Genomic DNA, 22,938 nt, shown 5'->3' on the forward strand with positions numbered 1-22,938 from the left:
GAGATCTCTGTTTCCACAGAGGAAGCTGCCAAATTTCCCTGAAATTATTCTCCATAACCATGGGATCCCCAGTCCAGATTCATTTTAATCCCACTGATAATGCAAAGTTTTGGAGTGGTCATTGTCTACAACACAGCAACAACTCCCAGGAGTTTTCCATCATTTGATTTCTTCTCCACCACAGCAAAGGCCTGCTATGTTATTGCCTTTCACTGCCCCAGTTCTCCTAAGGAATGAAATCTGGTACCCACGAAGAAGTGGATAACATCAGTGCAGAAACCGAAACAGTCAACAAAATGAAAAGACAAACTACTGAATGGGAAAAGACATATTTCCAAACCATATATCTGAAAAGGGACTAATACCCAAAATATGTAAATAAGTCTTATAACTCAACAAAAACAAAACAACAGCAAAAAATCCAATAAAGTAGGCAAAGGACCTGAACAGACATTTTTTTTTTCCAAAGATATTCAAATGGCCAACAGATAGATACATGAGCATCTCTCATCAGTAGGGAAATTCAAATCGAAACCACAATGAGGCATCATCTCATGACTGTTAAAATGGTTATTATTTTTAAAAAAGGCAATAACTAAAGTTGGTCAAGATGCAAAGGAAGGTTGGATTATAAATTGGTACAGCCACTTTTGGAGAATAGTACGGAGGTTCCTTGAAACATTTAAATGATTAAAAAAGAGAACATACAATGCAGCAATTCCACGCTGGGAAACACATTCAAAGGAAATGAAAACACTATTTTCAAGAGATATCTGTTTCTCATGTTCACAGTGGCATTATTTGCAATACCCAAGATGCAGAAACAACCTAATTGTCCACCAATGGACAAATGGGATAAAGAAGATGTGGTATATAAACAATGGAATATTATCCAGCCATAAAAAAAAAAAAAAAAAAAAAAAAAAGGAAATCCTGCCATTTGAAATAACATGAATGGACCTCAAGGACATTACATTAAGTGAAATAAGTCAGAGAATGACAAACACTGAATGGTCTCACTTATGTACAAAATTTAAAAAAAAAAAAAAGCCTCAGAGAAAGGTCAGATTTGTGGTTAAAAGAGCTCAAAATGACTAAAGCCAACACCAAGGAAAACAAAACAAAAAAATATGAATCCTGTTTCCCAACCCCCGAACTGTCCTATGTCCACTCACTTTTCTACACTACAGGCTTCGTACCTACCCCTGGGTTTCCCAGCCATAATTTCCATTCTGGAAATAATTAAATGGCTTCTCTTATAGTGCATATTAGTTTGACTTACTCTGGCTTCATGCTCCAGATGAAAAGGTCTAATTAGTTGCCAATTCTTGGACATCCCTATTCCGATTTCTCCTGCTTCTAAGAACAGCCCTAACACTGATTTTCACTTAATTATTTTTAATTTCAGTTTTTACTGATATATAATTGACATACAACTTTGCAATATATTTGAAGTGTACACTGTGGTGATTTAATAAATATGTGTTTTATGAAAGGATTCCTCCCATCTAGTTAAATAAAACAACCATCACCAAACATTCAGGTTCTAACAAACTTCCGTTAGTTATATTATACATCGTTAGCAACTATAGTTACCAAGTTTCACATTAGATCCTCAGACGTTTTTCATTTTTAAATTTTATTCCTGACCAAGAACCTAGAAAGAAACAATGCTCTATCATTAGTGTTGGAATGGTACGCATATAATGTAGGTGTATTAATCAGAAATACATAATTTATACATGTACTTTAACTAACCAACGGCTGACAACAATAATATATATTTAATTACACACACAAGCGAGGACTACTCAACACCCTGTGAATTAGAAACCAAAAATGCAATTATCAATCATACAAAATACCAGGAAAAAGTATAACTTGTGCTAAAGTATAGAGCACCGTATACTTAACAGCACCTTTCATAAAGAGGAATAATGGCAGAGGTAAGGACCTAAGCTTCTAGAATGCAAAACCTAAAGAGGAACAAGTTCAAATATTGTGCAAAGGCCTTGCTCAGGTGAGGTAAAGCCTTAATACAGTAGTTTCCTTCATCCCGCTGCGTATCTGCGGTTCTAGCTTTCTACTGTTTTAGTTACCTTGCTCAATTATTCCAGCATGGCATCAGATCCGCCTCCTGACTTACCAGCAAGCCCACAGTGGCCTAACACTACGTCACAATGTCTGTCTCGTTTACTTCGCTTCATCTCATCATACAGGCATCCTACCATCTCACAGCATCACAAGGGTAAGCACAGTGCATTAAGGTATTTTGAGAGACGGCCCATATGCACCTTTAAATGCAACCTATTGCTAAGATCATTGTCTTGTTGTAAATCTCTTACTGTGACTAATACTTAAATTAAGCTTTACTGTATACATATACAGAAAAAAACACAGTCTACATAGGATTTGGTACTATCTGCTGTCTCAGGCATCCAGAAGGGTCTTGGAACAAATGCCCAAGGCTCGGGGTAGCTACACATGCTGTTCACATTCATAGACCCAGGGCGTCCTACAAAGTCCACGGGCTTCTGCTGAAACAAAATTTCATGGACCTTCACTCAATTATTTCTTTGTCTCCTATCCCCACCTTGCTAGAAGGCTTGCCAAAACACAAACTTGGCTAAAAGTTGAAGTCGTCTCCTCGTCCTCACTTCCCTTCTAGGGCCATCTAGAGAAAATAGCGTCTGCTTGCCAAGAACGCTATAGAAAGAAGTGCCTTTTAGGTCTCTCAGGCAAGAAACAAATAAGGGTATTCTAATCGCAATTTCTTTATTACTACAAATGGTCATGTACCATGGCAGGATGTCAATCGACAACCAGCCAGATCAGGCACAAACCCAGGATTCTGGATGTGCAAAATGATCCACGAGTACAGTAAGAAAAGTAGAACTTCAGTTTATATATTTTTAGTCTTATCCTTTTTGACTTTATTTTTACGCATGTTTTATAAGGCATACAGTATATTGGTATAAAATACATGTGAGGATTTATAAATATTTATACTGGGCATGCATTCTTAAAGTATTTTTACTAATAGAATTCCAGAAAAGCTCAGTAACCACTGTTGACACCTACGCAGACAATATGGTTTATACACACATGTTAACCAGCACTGCGGCCAGACTGAGAAATCCAACTACCATTCGTGATAGTAACTGGGGCGGGGACAATGTAAATGTGTCATTAGAATCCTAGCTAAATACGAACTCCCGTTATTAGCTGCCGTGAGTATGAGGAACTCTGTTTGAAGGCCGAAAGGCCGAATAGGAAGAAAATGTAACAATGTACATTGTACAAAAGAAAATGTACAATGTAAACTAACAATCCTGGACTCCGCTTTCCTTGTTACTTTCTATCCACTTCTGCAGCCGATCCCCAACTGGTGGCTGGATCTCTAACCCCGACTTCCTTGGGCTGACTCATACATCACTTTCAAAAGGGCTAGCCAGGAAACTAGATTTCTTTCTAGTGAGCCACATAATGATTCTACCTCACATTTTTACATCATGTGGCAGTTTACGGAGTATTTTCATATCCATGATCTCAGATGATACACTGCTTGCAAGCCTCTAGCCACCTGGGATTTCTATGATCCAAACCCTTTAACGGTGACTTTCAAGCACTGTCCCTTCCACTAATGTTGGGTTTTCTTTTCACCTGCTTTCCTCTGTGGATTTTACGTTTCCGAAGGGTTATGACTACCCTCTCCAATCTTAAAAATGTCTCTCTGCCGTGCCGAGCCCTCTTCCCAGCACATAATAGACAGTTAATTGTTTTGTTGACAATTTGCCTCAAACTCTTCAATCAACCTTCCTTCCTGTCAGGCCAGCTCTGAGCTTGCACGGGCTACTCTCTTTCTTGCAAAGAATCTTCTTACTTGAATCAAATGGCTCCCGACCCCCCACAGATATTTTTCCTGGAGTTTCTTCCTCCTTCAACTACCTATTCGTAGATTCCGTTTTCTACAAAGGAATTATGTGCTCACCATTATTTGTATTTACTGCCCATAGTGAATTCATACCCACATATCCAGCTTTTCTAAATAAGTTTATCTACATGCTCGAAGTATAGTTAATTTAAGGAGTTATTATGGCATGTGTAGGCCATTGTTCATGTTGGCAGTGAATTCTATTTGGCAACAATTACTTATTCAACCACTTCTTACTGTCTACCAGACAAGAACAAGCAAGCTAGTTGGTACAGAGCTTAGGTGGGTGGGGGTTATACTGTAGGAAAGGCTATACTGGAATAATATTAATACTTAGTAGATCGAAATATGTGTCATAGGAGACACTTTTAATGTGCTTTCAAGTTCAAAGGAAGAAAGAGTACATTTAACTAATGCTGACAAGTTTAATAACTATCAAACTGATTCATGAAGTTCCTACTTGTGCCCAACACTTATTAAAAATTAAATTTAAGAAATTCAGTCCTTACGCTTTACGACCATATAATGTTTTAGTAAAAACATCTAAGGCATAAAGAGACATGGGTATTAAGCACACACACACACACACAAAAAAAAAAAAAAAAAAAAAAAACAAAAAAAACCACAAATGAAATGCTAAGAGTAGAAGTGCAAGAGATGAAAACTGAATTATTTCCCGAGCCGTCTCTCATTACTTACAAATGATTTGGAAATGTGAATGTTGCAGACACGCTAGTGTCTGCAACTAGACACACTAGTACAGTTGAGAGTCATTAAAAAAGAAAACAAGAAACAAAAAATAATGTGGGGATTCTATTGCACTGAAACAGCCCTAGCATTTTGTTCAAGGAGATGCTACAGCTTTGAAAGTAATGCTATTGGTTCCTGTTAGCAAGATGTGACTTCAACATCCATAATTCAACTTACCTGTTCATTCAATTATAGTGGTTCAGCTGAGAGGTGTGGCAAACACATTCTCAACAAGAAAACATAATGACAACAAAGAGAATGTTCTCAGGGGGAAAAAAAAACTGCTTGGCAGCTTTCAACACTGTCTCAAAGACTAACTTCAGGGAGGCAAGTTATATTAATTTTAACTACTTCCTTCTATTTTTTTTTAAAACCACTTAACCAAAATTTAAGAGACAGAGGTAATTTGCACACCCTCCTTTCTATTTTAACTATTTAACTTAAGATGGCTAACCAGGATTTATACCTATTTAACATTTCATGACTGAATAGAAAGGCCTATTACGGCTTCTAAGCCCAAGTGAGCCTTTGACAAATGAGTTCCTGAAAGTGTCGCACAGATACTTGTGCCTTTCACAAGTGTGCAGAGAAAAAAATCACAAGGGCCCAGGAATTGAAATGCTCTGGTATATAATATTTATGCCTTCAGGGTTCAGAAAAATTGGCCAAAAGCCAGTTCCTAAATAAATATTCATTGTTTCTACCCTACAGGCACTTCCATCATAGTTTACTAATAAGGATGTTGTTTAGAGGCAGAATTATAAAGGTCATAGCCTAATGAAAAGGCATTTTCATCTCTGGATTCTCCTGAAGAAGCAAGAGAGAAATTAAGAATGTGCATTCTGTTGCCTGAATGAAATGAAAGAGCCCCGAATGTGCAAAACAGATAAATATATGTTAATTACATTATGGTTAAATCCTAAGAATGTTGATACTCTAGATTTTCTAGGGCTACTCTAATTTTAAAGGCCAGCCTCTTTTTGAAAGTGTATTTAGTTCTATGTAAATCATCTGCTTAAAATGCTACTACAATACTCCTAATAGCTTTCTTGAAATTTTCTGTTTAAATATATATATGTATATATACATACATATATATATCAAACTGTCCTTCTTTAAAAGCTTCTGATCTAATCTCCTACAAACTTTACTTTTGTTCAGCTCATTTTCTGAGCAAAACGGTTTTCATTCCGTTTCACTCTCATTTAGTAGTGGGACTCCCAGAGTCCCAGCTTCCTCGGGTATTTATTCCAGCTCCTTACTTCCACCCAAAGTATTTTTCCCCTGTATGGAATGTGGGGTCTATCCAGATATTATTGCAGGGCGTACAAATAATGCAATGCAATTTTAACACTTCATAGCTGTCAATGAAGAGATGCACAATCAAAATTAAGACATTTATTCAGCAAAAAATTTGAGTGCTCTGATAAGGGGAAAACCATTCCTAGGTACTATATGAAACTCCACTCCTTCCCAAATTTCAATCTAATTGGAGGAACATGGGAAACATTTCCGAATATCAAGAATCACGATTAATGAAAATGAGTGACCCACAGAGGACCTAAAATGGCAGTTGAGGGATAGAAAATATAATGAGAGACAGACAGTAAGATTGATAGAAGACGGGCTGAGCAAGGCATGTTTTAGCATCAGTGAGTTACACGTCCCTTGTGGAGCAGGACAGTCTATGGAGTGTCAGAGGGTGTCAGAGCTTGGAAAGATAGGCTGAGAAGGAGGGACAGTGAATGCCAAGGTAAGACTGGAAGATGGTCTGGCCAATGAAAAAATGTTTAGGGAGATGACTTTCCTAGTGTCAGGAAATATGGAAGGTGATTGACTAGTCACCAGGAGGCAAAATGCTTAGGCAAAATGCACTCCTGAATATAAATGACAAGTCAAGAATCATAATACTAGGGACTAATATTAGAAAGCATCTGAATCTTACAGGTGTTTCCCTGTAGTGCACCCAGGGGTCAGGAAGGACGCAGAAATACTCAAGTAGATCTGTCAGCTATGAATTCAAGAGCTCTTCACACTTTGATAAGCTTTGGTCTCCACATGCTCAGCGATTTAATCATCTTTCCAGTCTTTCACGACTCCCAGGGAAGTGGTAGTCTTGTTCCTGTTAGTTCTTATGATCTCTTAAAAGTAACTTCCGGATTTCTACACACTAGTGTCTCAATATTGGATATACCCTAACGAACGCACATATTTTCTGGAGAAATTCCTGAGCTACTTGATGAGAATGGACTACAATTTAACCTCCACGTTTAATGGCAAGCAGAATGCATAGGAGAACCAGTGTGGGGAAAGGACATGGTTGAGAATTAAGACAGTTCTGATTCTGAATAGTAGTGTTTCTCAAAATTTGTAAAGAATGTGCCATATACAGTATACTGTACCATGTATCATATTTTCTTGCAAACCTTGATTTAAGTTATTTTAATGTTATGATTTATGTATAAACAGAAGATTAGCCTTTACAAGACTTAGGGAAAAACCCACAAAATCCATAAATGAAACTGTAAAGCATACACTACTCAAAATACCAGGTTTAATATGCTATCACAATGATGTCATTTATTTATTTATTTATTTATTTATTTATTTATTTATTTATTTGACAGAGAGAGATCACAAGCAGGCAGAGAGGCAGGCAGAGAGAGAGAGGAGGAAGCAGGCTCCCCGCTGAGCAGAGAGCCCGATGCGGGACTCAATCCCAGGACCCTGAGATCATGACCTGAGCCGAAGGCTGCGGCTTAACCCACTGAGCCACCCAGGCGCCCCACAATGATGTTATTTAAATAAAACTAAATTGCCACCTGCAATGCATTTACATGACTAAATTTTATAGCGAGTATTTTTTATAAATTGCACACGGCAGAGACATTACTTGTCAAAGAACAACTTAATTCAGTCAGTAATTTTGTATATTCTAGCTATAATGAAACTTCAGTTAGCTCAACTTCGAAGCTTCAAATGGCTTTAAGTTAACATAAACACATTATTAACTGATCTTTCTCTCTTTTCTCTCAGTCCCCTCCTGCCACATGATTTATCAACTATAATAGTATAATTTGAAATTACATGACACATAAGATGGTTAACTAAGAGCTCATTAACATATTAACATTTTAAGATTATACAATGAAAACTCACTTAACCATAAAAATCTCATGGAAACCCCATGTACCCGTGAAAATACATCCGAGGAGGTCTACCTTCTGGAGAAACCAAGATTGAAAAACACACATCAAATACTGAAAGTCACAAGGAGGGAAGGTATTTAAATTGGTTTTGTTTTCCAGGAACAATGATTACTTTATTTCGGTTCATCAGAGCTAGGTAGGATAGGAAAATATCTTCAAGAAAATTATGTTTATGAAAATTGTACATTTTCCTTTGAAGAGTTGCTGCCTCCAGATACATGTTTTCCTCAGTGAGAACAGTATTTATAGTATTTATAAAACACTCCAGATTTTCATTCTGTAAATCTATACTTTCTGGGCTTTTAGCCAAGATGTAGAAACATGCTGATAACTCTGGTGACAATTTTTGTATCACCTAGGTCATTATGATAGTTACAAATTGAATATTTGAGTGGCATGAGATTTATCATTCCATTTAACAAAAAGAAAAACAAAAGCCTGATTTTTTAAAATTTTTTTGTCGTATTTTCATTTCAACAGCTTCAGTTCATTGAGAGCATAAAGACCGGCCATTACATGATTAACATTAATGATTATATTTTATACGTTAATCGTTTATAACGATTAACATTAATCACATCATGGCCATGATGGTCAGTCTTATATTATCACAGGTGAGTGAAAACTCATAGGAATCATTCAACTTTTAGATGAACATGAGGTTCCTCACAAGCACTGCTTACTAATGTAAGTAGTACTTAAATAGGGTTCATACTTTTCCCAAGTACTATTGGACACATTGGCTTTCTCAGGAATTTCCATTCCTTTCCTTTGTGTCCTGACTAGGGGAGAGCTGGCGTGAGGGAGGAGTGAAGTATGGACAGACAGACCGTGAGTGGTTTCCAGCAGATTGCCCTCCAGAGAATGGAATGGCCCTCAGGGAAGAGGCTCCATCTGGCCTGATTTCAAGGCATGAAGGACCATCTCTTGGTACTTCAGCAAAGCGGACTGATAACCATATGAATCCACAAAAGTCAGTATGCATCTTGAGGAAATCCTAGAACTTGGCGATCGAGGGTCTCATATTTTCAAGTAGTAGGACATCAAAGTGACTGCTGACCTGCTTGAGGTCATTTAGAGATGGTACAGCCAAAGAATGACCAAGAGATGTGATTTTTAAATCTGCAGAACAAATAAGAAAATGCCATTTGGAAGCTACTATTAATTGACTTTGAGGAACTTATCCTAAGGGCCTGATAGAGGATATACAGTCTACAGAGAGGTTCCTTTTGGCATAGCTACCGATAATGAAGAACAGAAAACAAGATAAATGTTCGACTGTGGTACATGTGTAGCATGAAGTTGCTAGAATGTGCTAACATGACACTGAACAACATGCAAGGACTTTCACCACATACTGTAGATAAAAAGAAAGGCGGTCAATAAAACCATCTTTGAGCTCCAGTATGAGTCAATGTCCTAGGACCACATGGCGTACTCAAAATGGCATAATTCTCAGACAGTTTAAGAAAGGAAGCATTTACAAAGATATGGGTGGGGTGTTCCCAAAACCTACTGGGTTCCACGGGACAACACTCCCCAGCCCTAATACGGCAGAGACAAAGGAGGAACAATTCCTAAAACCCAGAAGAGGTCTCGAGGGAAGTGTACATGGAGAGGAACTAAGAGTTGTGATCAAGGTTCCTTGAGGTAACCACGGAAAGAGGGAGTTAGGAAAATAAAAACCTGAATTCACTGCCCACTCCCTTTCTCATCTTCTTTCAGATCTTCTCACACCCTGAATCGAAAGACGCCAGAATGCAAAGGAGGCTCTCATGCCTCTTGGGAACAGAGAACAGGATGAGAAAACTTTCAGCTAAATATGGGGTTGGGACTATACCGTCATGGGTGCAATTTTTATGTACGATGAGTGCCTTAAAAAAAGTCTGGTAGAACACACTAAAATGTCAGTGGTAGTTATCTCAAAGGGTGGCGCAACTGAATTATGGTGATTTTTTCTTCTTCTTTAAATTCACCATAATCCACTAGCTGCAGTCCGTATTGTTTCTACAATGAAAATCTCTCTGTGGAAAGAACACTTTCCCCAGGCTCATTTTATTATATAATTCAAGATTTAATATGTATACTTATTCTCCATATGAAGGTTTTATACTTGTTCTGTTTGCTTAAATGAAGAAAATTAATCCTTGGGATTTCTGAGAGAGAATGGTGGCATATGATCTCCCTTGAATCACTCTCCAGAGTTGAGCGAGAAAGGCTTGTATTTACTTCAAGGTGAATGTATAAAAACAATAACAGTATGTAGGAAAAAGGAAAAAATGCAAAGTTTTATTCTACATAGAATGAAATTCACTGGGAAAAAAGTCTGTATTTTTGTGCTTTAAACATTTACCTGAAACAATGGTCTCATAAATATGATAATGACCAAAGTGCCCATGAAAACAGGTCAAAAGTTGGAAGGTATAAAGAAACACAGAGCTTGATTCAGAAATGAAAGGAAAGTGCTAGGGCTCAGGAACACTTGGAGCAATGTTTTTTTTCAGACACTTTCACAATTATTGAAAATGAAGGACTAATGATCAAAAAATAAAAGGGAGATGTACCTTTGACTAAGGAAGGGAAACCGACAGTACAGATGTAGGTTTTAAAGAATGTGTGCAAGAGGACTTTCCAGATGTAAAGAGGAAGAAAATTTCTGGATTCTTCAGTCTTCTAGGAAAAAAATCACACGATAAAAGAATTAAATTAATTCAGAAAGTTTCCTTCTGGATTTGAGGCCGTCTCGTACAGTTGAAATCCTCCTAAGAGACACTCCTATCCAACTTTCAACTTATAATCCCAGACAAACCCATGGCATGGACAATTAACTTGAGAATGATCCTATTCTCAAGATTATTTAACTTTTCTGAATTTAACAAAATACAGATTTACTATTGAAAACAACCGAAAAATAAGTATTTAAAGAAAAAAAAGGCAAAACATCCTTTTGTCTGATTGGGGGAAAATGACTTTATGATAGACATAATTAGTAGGTCTTAGCTCAAGAAGAGTAAAGTGAACCATTAGACCCCTCGACACAAACATGTAGAAGAAAGGATGGAAATGAAGGAAGGTATTTTCTGGAAGCACTGGGACCCACAAACATTTCTGAGTAAGAGTAAAAAATAAAATCTACATAAAACTTTGAGATAAAATCAACAATTATCAAATATTCTCAATTCTGTATTAGTAAAGCACATTAAGGTACAGGAATGACCTTTAAAGGTCAATTAAAATTTTCTCAAGGGAATCCACTGCATTTTTTTCCTTACTAGGATTAGTCAGCTTTGTCCAGCAAAATTAAGCATATAATGCCTTCCAGTATTTTTTCAAGAACTTCAGCTAAGTCACATATACATGTAAGTTATCCAAGCAGAGAACTGTATTTAAAAATGAATATGTCATTTATCACTTATGAACTCTTTTCATTTTGACTTTCTGCTATAAAAATACTAAAAACACTCAAGCTTGCTGTGAACATTGAGTTTATCCTGGCAAGTGGCCTGGTGAGAGCCTGGCTTTCTGAAGAGCGGAGTCCCGTTACCATGGGCAGTATATTTGGTTTGTTTTTCTTGTTTCCCTTATTTTCATAGGTAGGGATAAATCCACAGGAAGAAAATAGCACATGGATTGCCTTTATGTGATAAAGCAACATCTACATGCTTGGACCGGACTGGGTATCAGAAACCCTTGTACTAACCCATCTTCGCTGTTCGGACTTTCGCTGAGTCTCTTCTTGCTCCGTTTCCTGATCAGAAATACAAATGCAATAATTCCTTCCAACCTTCCCAGAATCATTTGGCTAAAGTGCATGCAAATTTGTGACAAGTAAAACATGATCAAAAATGTAAATTATTCTCCAGGTTTTGAAAGAAACGAAGAAAATATAAGGGGTTTGAGAACAGCACAGCAGAGATTTAAAAACAGAGAGGAAAATGTGTTTCGGTATTTCAGAAGAGGCCTGGATATCAATCATGTCTGCTTAAAGTTTTCTTTCTTTCTTTTTTTTTTTCTTTCTTTCTTTTTTTTTTTTTTTTTTTTTACAAGCAGTGAGAGAGGTGGGAGGGAGTAAGAGAATGTGAATGAGATGTCCTGTATGCATGTGTAAGTTTTACAGCATGTGTGCAGAGGAAGCAGCCTTACTTTTTTCATACTTTATAGAGCTTCCTGGAAAACACTTGGGCCTCAAATGATCCCCCAGGCCACAGAGATTATCATATTCCCTTACATTTAGGTGAAGCCATTACAGAAGCTTCTTAAAATGTAAATATTACCTAGGGAGGCTATTGAAGCATTTTCAGTTATTTAACTGTCCGATTACCCAGCAGAGTTTTAAGGGAAAGCATTACAAAAAAGGAGCGATTTCCTAAATAAGTGAATGAAAGAATAGGTCTCTAGTTCCAAGTTTCAGTACATCATGAAGAAAAGGAAGGCCCTAGAGAGTAAACACCTTAAGTAGGGACACTTAGGATGCTAAGGAAGGAAAGTCAAGAAAGATGTCTGAAAAATCTATAAGGAGGCACTAAAATGAGAATATTTTGTGTTCCCCAGGGCCCACAGGCTAATCCCTAGAGAGGATGCATAGACACTACATAAAGAACATCTTTACCTGGGGTGAAGCAAGATACCTTATCTTCATTTTCAAAATGTCAGTACCCTATGAGGTCAGGGCACCCAAAGTCAAAGTTTACAATCATGAAAGAATACGGAAAAATGTGCCATAAATTACCATTTTATCAGAGAGAGCAATAAGGAGTTTATCTGAGGCCGTGTGTCCATAACAAGAGATTTACTCCTAGAAGAAAGTCAAGAACTGACCAATTCCTTTCAGCATCTTTCCTACCGTCTTGGTACCACAGGTATTTGTATATCCAGCTTGAAAAATGATAGAAATGTCTCAGAGAAGTTAAGGAGCTTGCCTAAGAGATCACAGAGCTAGTAAGAGCTGAAGCTAGGTTTATAAGTGAATTTTAATTGATCCTAAACCTGTGTTCTTTTTATCCCAGCATTTGTAGGGGGCAGGCAGGGGGAGAGGTGAGGGTTGGGAAATATCAGAAAATTGTGCACAAAAGCTATCAACAGTGGTAAGGTAGTCTGAACACTATGCTAGCTATGTAACTGACGATATACATGTGAAGATTAAATTTATACACAGACTTTGTTTAATTTCATCACCGCTTATGTCCCCTAGGGTATGGAAGACTTTGTGGATTACACCCTTGAAAATAGCTCCTGATAACGTATTTAACACATTTAGAGGCCCCAGCCGTAAAATTCCAAGCTTTTAAAGTAGTGAGTTTTTTTTCTCTTCAAAATGCACTTCTTTTATAACTCATTAACTCCACCTGAGGGTTAGTCTGTTGTACACCAGATTAATATGCCAACCTCTCCTGATCATAGACCTACAGACCATGTAAAGAAACAATGATTAGTCAAAGAAAGAAGTTACAATTTGTGAATTTACTGACCATAGCGACATAGTGGCACAGAGAGCCACTCTGTTACTACAACCCACAGCAGGGTTCAAATACCTCAAGGACAGTGTGTTGAACTTGATACCACACCCACAGGGCTGGGAGGGAAGATGCATTGGTGGTCTACCAGCAAATACCAACTAATGAGATACCGAACCAAGAGCAGGAATCAAGATCAGTGTTTGTTCGCTCTGGGAGCTGCAGGAGGGCATCTTCTGAAGACCATACCATGACTTGCTAAGGCAACACAGACAACACAGACTTGGAGAAAGGCAAGATAAGAAACAAACCTGTGCTCTGATCATTTCTTATTACATAATGAAGATACTCTCTCCCGAAACACGCAGTTTACTTTAAAACGGATTCTTGCAAATTTAAATATAAGGTTGAGTCAGCAAGAACCTTTAACTCCAGTTAAACCTAATATATCACCAGATTTTAAAATGCATATGTATTCAAGTAAACAATATATATGTTCTCATTGCCAAATGGGTTTTTATAGCAAAAACACGTTGATACGATCATGCAACCTTTTATCAGTGAAACATTTTTAAACTTCAAAATGACCAAGCCATTCTCCGATCTCAGCCAACCAAGTCACAAAGACCGATAACAAAAAACTGCAGTCATACCCCAAGTGGCTGGTAATTTTTTTGAAAACTGTCCCAAACTATCTGGAAACTGAAACAAATGTGATCAACCTGAACTGTATTCTTTGTATTTTTCTTCAACAGGTGTTTTTCTTTTAAAAGCACCAGGTTAATTAATTATTCTTACAAAATAGAAAAATGTGCCCGTCTCTCCTTTTTACATAATGTCTGCACCATGGACAATAATCCAGAGCTTAAGATAATTAATACTATATATCCTTGCCTTTGAACAACACAGCTGTCAGCCATGGGGCTTTAAAATTAATAGGCTCTTCAAAGCTATAAATCAGAAACCATGATAACTTTATATAATATTTCTTAAAAGGCACTTACCTTCTGGAAGAAAACACTTCTGGCAGCAAATTGCCTGTTAAAATAAAACACAGCATTTATTGGTATCCAGTAAAGAATATAAAGGTTGATGCATTGTTATACTTAGCACAATTATAGGGCAACTTTAAGAACTTTTCTTGATTTCATTTAGTTTCTTTCTTTCTTTTTTTTTACTAAAAATTAAAAACCATCTCCTTGGTTGTAATAATTAAATGCCTTTCTGTTAAATGCATGTGCACTGAAATCACAAAAGCTAATGAGTTTCATGTCTGAGAGCAAAATACAGAAATCACAGGGCACATTCTCCAGGTCATGGGGGTAGATGCCAGCACATTCCCTCACTGACTGTGAGAAGCAGCACGTGAATTCATGTCTAAACCAGGAGTTTTAAGGGCTAGGTGTCACAGAGGATTTCATCTCTACTAAATAAAAATAAAATACCATCAGGGAGAAGTTCCTCTGAATTGTGCTCTTTTCAAGTATTACCTTACTGACTTGAGTTCCGTGTGTACTTTTCACTGAACTACATTGAAGCCTGAGAGATTTTTATTTACGATACTTCATAAGTGTCACTGAGATAAAATGAAGTAAACCCCTCGTTCGTGCAATATGGAGAAAAGAAACAGACAGGTTTGAATCAATATAATATGTAATCCTAATCAAAAGCAAAGGAGTGATACGCAGGTAGTAGAAGAAACTCAATTGTTATTTCCTTCCCGTAGGACCTAAATTGGTTTTCTCAAAAGTGAAAATCAAAAATATGGAAAAATTTTCCTTGGGAATTCTGCTTCTTTGACACATTTCATTCCCAACTGTCTACATATGTCACCAATGTAAATATCCAGATGCCTCAATTTACATGAAATACTTTAAAACGGAGTTTTATTGTAGCCTCAGAACAAGTAAAATGTAAAGCCTTGCAAAACTGATGAACATTTTGATACTAATTTGTAAACAGAGGTAGCTCCTGTTGTAAATTCATCTGAGTTCACTTGGGTGTGAAATTGTCAGGACAGAGAAATGACTTCTCAGTGTAGTCCCAAGACGGACTCTGTCATAAGAATTAGAAAGGGGGCGGAATGCTCAGAGATGGACAGAGTACAGTCTCTTGCAGGTAGGCTGTTCTCCTGGGAAGACCTCTCCCGGCTGGCCCCCTGCTTTTTCTCCTGTCGCTGTGGTGGCCCTATGGCAGCATGGGGCCAAGTCCCTTCTCTGAAGGAGCCCTCACACCAATTAAGGGCAAAACTGATTAAGAGTAAATGAAAGAATTAACCTAAAGTTTCACCTTACATACTGTCCATAGGCATGATTTCCAGATGTCTCTTTCTTTTGATATAAACAGAAGCATTCAGGATAAAAAGTATGATCAATCGTAGTTCTGCTAACTTTTAAAAAAATAAATAGTTCGCTTCCCCCACTAACTACCCCCATAGATCAGTTTCCATAATTTCTCATGACGCCACCACTTTAGCTTGCTGAAGGGCTTCCACAATTCTATTGCTTTTCATGCAATTTACCCCAACCCCAATCCGTTATCCACATATGCGCCAGAGTATTCCTTAAAAAAAAGAAAGAAAAGTAAAGAAGTAGGTATAAGCAAGTCTCAGCGCTTACTTAAAAATACTTTTTGTTGTTACCACTCATAGAGCAAATTTGAAAATCCTTGGCATGACTTCTAAGGCTTGTTCTGAATCCTACTGACTTCCCTGGTCTAATTTTTCACATCAGGTTCCTGTCTCCTCATGCTACAGCCATGGGCTTTTTTTCCCTCTTCCTCAAATTAGCCTCCCCTCTTTTGGTCTCTGGTCTCAAGGTCTTGGGACCTTGGCAAATGTGCAAGCAGATGAAACCCTTCATGTAACTCTAGACCTAACTTGTAGATCTCAAACATTCCTTCCTGAAAGTCTTCCCACAAATGCTGAACTGGGTCACTCTTACAATCTAGGAATTGTGGTTTGCTCAGTGTTCCCTTTTTTAGGTATTACAGGAGAAGTGTTAAGCTCTGCTAAGCTCCCCTACGGATAAAGTAAACATAACATTTGTCATCTAACTGGGAGACTGTGAAACTAAAAGAAGGCAGTAAGCAGACTAGCTGTCCGTACAGGACATGCAATGCAGGATTGGTCTGAGCAAATCCAGGCATCTGGTCCACCACCCCACGGAGGGAAAGTCAGCACTGCTATGGGTGGTAACAAGTCTAAGGCTGTTCAAGTTTAACTGAGGGGACAACATGCAAGCGGTTTCTGAGCTTTCAAAGCTGAGGGTTACTCGTGCAACACGTTACATGAAGTAGAATGTGATGTTGCCTCAGAACTATTGTTTTCCTATACCAAACAACGATAAAAAAAAATCTATAAACATCTAAAAATCAAAACAACATCCAATAAACTTACAAGGTTATCAACAGCTGGACCACAGCCAAATCACAGCCACCAATTAAACGCTCACTGGGCTAATTTCTGCGCAAGCCAGAAACTGCCACTTTGCAGCCTCTGGATGAGTTCCTCTTTGCCATCAACACTTTCGCATTTGTCAGCTTATTCCCAAGCCAGGACTGCAACCACTGACAAGGGTTCCTCTGTTCCAATGTACTGATCATGGACTGGTTAGAAGGACCGTAGAATGGACTTCAGCATCTCTAAGACCTTCCCACCCTCTAGCCAGATCCACAAAACATCCTCTTCAATAATATTTCGGTGTGAGGTGCAAGCACAATTTTAGTCCAAGAAGAGTGGACTTGCTGTCGGACAATTAGCTTTCAACTTTATTGTCCAGAGAGACAGGTAAGAACAAAAGTAAACATATGGACGTCTGGGTCCTTGAAACAGGCCACCTTTCTTTTTCTGTGTTTAGTACTCTGGTTGAGCTCGTCTTCTTTTATGTGCGTGTGTAACATCTACACACACATACAAACACACAGAAAGAGGGGCACCTGGTGGCTCCGTGGGTTAAGCCTCTGCCTTTGGCGCAGGTCATGGTCTCAGAGTTCTGGGATGGAGCCCTGCATTGGGCTCTCTGCTGAGCCGGGAGCCTGCTTCCCTCTCTCTCTGCCTACTTCTGATCTCTGTCTGTCAAATACATTTTTTTTTAAAAGTCTTTAAACACACACACACACACACAGAAAGAGACAGACAGAAGGTGGGAGGGAGGGGAGAAAGAGAGAGAGGCACTTGCACCCTGGCTTAGCCAGGTCATATATATTTTCCTTTTTTGTGGGTTGAAGTGATAGTATGAATCTTCAAGACTGAATGGGATTTAATCAGATAGTGGCAAACCGACAGATAAAGGCTAAAGACATGGGAAACCTGACAGCCTAGAGTATTACTAAGTAGATCAGTCTGGACTAATTAGAAATTGGAGGAAGCCTTTAGAGGAAGACAGGACATAATGCTAAAGGTCCCAGATCCTTATGCCGTGCTAAGATGAGTCTACTTTTTTGAACTGAAGGATATAAATGAACTTAAAAAGGAACGTGGATAACATATTTTTGGTTTTGATAATCCACATAGCAGTAGGAACGATGGTTACAGTGGCATGAAACAGACCTGCTAAGAGACGTTGGCGCAGTAATTTAAAACTGAAATGGTGACAGATTTAACTGGGACAAAGACAGTGAAGAGTTAAAGAAAGGATGAGATTTCCAAGGTACTTAAGAGCTAGAATTCCTCCTGTGGGAATGACCCACCTGGAGACAAATGTTACAGAGTATCTTTTCAATGTTTGGCTTGAGGGACTAAAACACCAGTTGACAAATTAGTGATCCCAAAAGAAATTAAAAATAAAAGTGGAGAATGAGAAGAGAAGACAGTAAGTTTTCAGATTTTTAAAGCTTCAGAGTTTTGAAGTTCAACCGAAAAATCCAGTAGGCAACTCAACACTTCGAGATGTAGTGCTCTAAATTTGTAACTGAAGAAATCAAAACGAAGAAAGTTGAACTCTAAAGGTCAAACAGCGACTTTGTGGTCAAAGAAGGGTTTTATTTTAATTTATTTGACTCTGAATTCCATCCCCCTTGTAGAACTAGCTCTGCGGCATTGTAAATTCAGGCCTAAATAACCACGGTTTCTTCACTTACGATGCCTATGTACCTATCTCTTCGATTAGCTGAAATACTATAGAGTTAAGATTTAGTCAATAAGGGGCGCCTGGGTGGCTCGGTGCGTTGGGCCGCTGCCTTCGGCTCAGGTCATGATCCCAGGGTCCTGGGATCGAGTCCCACATCGGGCTCTCTGCTCAGCAGGGAGCCTGCTTCTCTCTCTCTCGGCCTGCCTCTCTGTCTACTGTGATCTCTCTCTGTCATATAAATAAATAAAATCTTTAAAAAAAAAAAAAAAGATTTAGTCAATAAAAGCAGAAATCCCTCAAATGAATGTTTTAGCTGACTTGGCACAGACCCTTTGAAACCTCATTATTGACCGGCAACCACCTAGACAAAAATAAATAGATAAATAAATAAAATCTTAGGTAGACAGATAGAGAGGGCTGTGTGTGTGTGTGTGTGTGTGTCTATGGTTGTGCAGCTCTGCTCCACCATTCTACATTGATTTCACTTAGTTAGGAAACCAAAACCATGTTCATGTCTATGCTGCTAGGGACACTGGATACAGAACAGGAAAAGAGACCACATGGTCCTTAATGTTGAACCAGCTCTAGGAAGACATTTACTCTAGGGGAAAAAAAAAAAAAAAATCATTTCTGTTTCAGACTGGCTTCTCATATTCTTTTTTTTTTTTTCTTTTAGCACAAACACATTTATTTACTAACCAAAGGGATGATCCTAATTAAATCAACACTTTGAAATAGTTGCATGTAAACTGTTTGTGATAAAGATAACTGAACACAGTAATGGAAAAAAAAGAAAAAAGCAGTATGGAGATTTGCTCATTGAACTGAGCTTATTCATCCTCACCGCTAATTCCTATCCAAAACGATGAAGGAATTTTTACTCGACTTTTTCATAGACCCGAGTGCAGGTGGCATTGTTCATGATGCATTCCACCACTAATTTCCCATTTTCCAATTTTTGGGGGATTGTGCTTTCCTTCCCTTCCCATTCCTGATGTTGAACCAACGCGCCATCTGTGAAGCTGCAGACCGTCTGAGTTTTTCTGCCATCAGCTGTAGTTTCTTCAAGCTTCTCTCCCAGGTTACATAAAAACTGGGCTGTTTTCAAAGTGCTCTCTGTTTTTATGGTGAGGTTTTTGCCATCAGAAGAGACGATACAATCTGGTTTGGCCATTGCACCCACTTTTCGCAGAGCCATTCCCACTCCTGCTTCCTTCATGTATTCATCAAAGCCCTTGGTCTCCACTAAGCATCATCTTCCTACCAGCGGCTGAATGGTGGCCATGGTGGGCGCGGGCGGGTGGGCCGAGTGAACAGAGCAGAACGGGGCGTTGGGAGCTTGGCTTGCCTCTCATATTCTTTTAATGAAGGTTTTTATTTGTGCATTTTGGTTGTCAAGTGAATTTTTTGCTACTGAAAAGGTGGAATCTTAAACCTTTCATGAAAATGAGTACCCCTCCTTGTGGTTATAGAAAACAAATGCATCCTTTAAATGGAAAGGACAATTAAAGGGGTTTTTGTTATCTTTCCATTCTTAAACTTTGCTGGTATTGATTTATTAGGATTGTTAATCATCACCAAACGTAAAAGATTATCTCAAATCAGAGCATGTCATGTCATGTCTATTTCCTCTTTGCTAGAAACGGACCATTGTGCTGCCAAGATACATTGTTAGAGCAATTTGTTTTCCTGGTTTTCACCCTCCCCCACTCTACTATGCAGAGATATGTTAGTGTTTTCATCTGAAGTCTTGCGTTTTCAAAGAGGATAAGAAAAGAATTGGCCATGCATACAACAAAGCAGAAATATTTATCACTGAAGTTAGTGAAGGGTTGAGACATATTTAATTGTATAGTGTATATAGCAATAAATCCGCTTGTGGAATTTTTAAAAAGTTGCATTAAGGAAGAAAGAATTTTGATACTTTAAAGGTATAAAGCCCTTTGGATTCAATTACATAGTATTTATCAAAAGTGAATGGATAGAGATTAAAGGTGTTAACTTTGCAGTCACACTGCCTGGGTTCAAAGGGACCTCAATATTTCTTACAGTGTGAACTTCAGCAAGTTACTTAACTCTCTCTGGCATAATGTCTTTCAGTGTAAAAGAAGGAAAATAGTTATCACCACCTCCTGTGGATATTTTGAGAATTCAATGGGTTAATACATAATAAAGCATTTAGAATATAGCTTGGCACATAATCAGCCCTCAATATATGTTAGCTTTCATAATGAACTGATCAACCTATTGTTCTACTGTTTAGTATAGTAATTACCAGTTGGTATTATAGAAGCTTCAGCTTTGCTAGTATAAATAGCATATTGCCTCAACTATCCTACACTCAGAACAAAATCAGATAGTAAGAAACAATATGAGTAGCAAATGTTTATCATAAATACCATGCTCAAAATCTGAACGATGTTGGCCATATAAACAGGAAAACCTCCACGTTTTGTCTGTTTGTTTAGGTCTGACATTTGGTGACAAATGATACAAAGATAAACAAGAATCCTTACCCTTAAGCAACCAGTGATCTAGTTGGAATATAAATAAGAATAGATACAGTATTGGGAAACATAGGATTATTTCTGAGACAGTTACAAGGTGTGAAGTGGGGAATCACTTTTGTCAGAAAAACAAACTTCTGGAAAGAATTCCCCATGCTGTAGGATCTTACATGGGATCACCTTGTCATATAGCAATCTTTTTAACAGAACTATGAACTCTTGCCTTTCTACTAAGCTTTAGTATTAGGCTTTCTAACAGCTAATGGCTCATTTCTAATTATTTGCATTGCTGAAAGAGCCTCGTCAATGTAACCAATATTTTTTGAGTACAAACTAAAGTGAAACACAGGGCTACCCCATCATCAAAACTTGAGTGCCCTGAGAATGATGTAATGAACAAGTCATAAAAGACACAGAAGAGCCAACACAATCTTGAGAGAGAACAAAGCTGGAGGTGTCATGCTCTCTGACTTCAAACTATATTACAAAGTTGTAAAATCAAAACACTATGCTATTGACATAAAAACAGACACATAGATCAATGAAACAGAATGGAGAGCCCACAAGCAAACCCACGCATATGTTCAATTTATTTATAGCAAAGAGCTAAGAATATACAACAGGGAAAAGACAGTCTCTTCAATCAACAGTGGTGGGAAAACTGGACAGCAACATGCAAATAAATTATATTGGACCACTATCTTATAGCATACACAAAAAGCAAGTCAAAATGAACTGAATACTTGAATGTAAGACCTGACACTATTAAAATCCTACAAGAAAGCAGAGATGGTGAACTCCTTGATTCTGATTTTAGAGATGAGTTTTTGGATTGGGCAAACAAACAAATAACAACAACAACAACAACAACAAACCCAAGTGGGAATCTATCAAACCTCTGCATAGCAAAGGAAGCCATCAACAAAATAAAAAAAATCAACCTACCAAGTGGGAGCAAATAATTGCAAATGACACATCAGACAAAGAGTTATTATCTTACATAAATACAAATATATGCATAAATATTAAGAACAACAGCAAAAACTCACTAAAACTCAGGCAAAGGAGCTCAATGGGCATTGTTTCCGCAGGTACCACCCAGAAACTAACAGGCACATCAAAACGTCCTCAACAGTGCTAATCATCAGGGAAATGCAAATCCAAACCACAATGAGATACCACTCCCCACCACTTAGAATGGATTATTATCAAAAAGGGTGTGTGGGAAAGAGAACTGGTGCACTGCTGCTGGGAATGTCAGTTGAAGCAGTTACTATGGAAAACAGTGTAGAGGGTCTCACAAGATGAAAAACAGCAATCCCATATGACCCAGCAGCTCCACCTCTGAGTATTTATCCAAAGGAAACGCAACATTAACTTGAAAAAATATGTGCACCGCCACATTCACCGCAGCATTATTTACAGCATAATTTGTTGTAATGTACTAATAATTGTAACAATAATTACATCATGAATAATGTTACATTATCACAATAATACAATAAAAATACAATTGTGATTATAATAAATAATAATTTGATATTACAAATTAATAATTAAATAAAATTTAAAATAAGATAATAAAAATACAGTAACAATCGTTGTAATAATGTAACATGATTTTCATGATATGGCAACAACCGAAGGGTCCACTGAGAGATGAATGGATAAAGAAAATGTATATAAATACAATGGAATATTATTCACCCACAACAAATCCATTAGAGAGCCATTTGTGATAACAAGGATTGACCTTGAGTTCAACAGGCTAAGTGAAGTCATACAGAGAAAGAAAGACAAATACTGTATGATCTCATTTACACATGAAATTAAAAAAAAAAAAAACACAAAACCAAAATCCAAAAATAAATAATGACTGAGTTCGTGGATACAGAGAACAAATTAGTGATTCCTAGAAGTTGGGGGTGGGTGGGGGGAGGTGTCAAAATAGATGTGGGGGGTTAAAAAGTACAAACTTCTGGCTGTAAAATATGTCACAGGGATGTAATATACATG

The 22,938-nt window shown here is 37.8% G+C and overlaps 1 protein-coding gene and 1 long non-coding RNA gene across 3 annotated transcripts in view; both read right to left on the minus strand.

Annotated features, from left to right (window-relative positions):
* The window catches only part of LOC116581878, a 1,012,116-nt gene that overhangs the window by 526,274 nt on the left and 462,904 nt on the right, over positions 1-22,938 (minus strand). For both annotated transcript variants that reach the window (XR_004282281.1, XR_004282280.1), the window contains exon 3: positions 14,351-14,384. This is a non-coding gene — a long non-coding RNA (uncharacterized LOC116581878). The remainder of the gene's footprint in view (positions 1-14,350; positions 14,385-22,938) is intronic.
* On the minus strand, positions 19,072-19,751 carry LOC116581877 (fatty acid-binding protein 5-like). Its single transcript, XM_032329178.1, has one exon. It carries the CDS (start codon positions 19,632-19,634, stop codon positions 19,293-19,295), a length of 342 nt encoding a protein of 113 aa, XP_032185069.1. The 5' UTR covers positions 19,635-19,751; the 3' UTR covers positions 19,072-19,292.

Source organism: Mustela erminea, chromosome 21 (genome assembly GCF_009829155.1).
Source record: "Mustela erminea isolate mMusErm1 chromosome 21, mMusErm1.Pri, whole genome shotgun sequence".
Taxonomy (NCBI): Eukaryota; Metazoa; Chordata; class Mammalia; order Carnivora; family Mustelidae; genus Mustela; species Mustela erminea.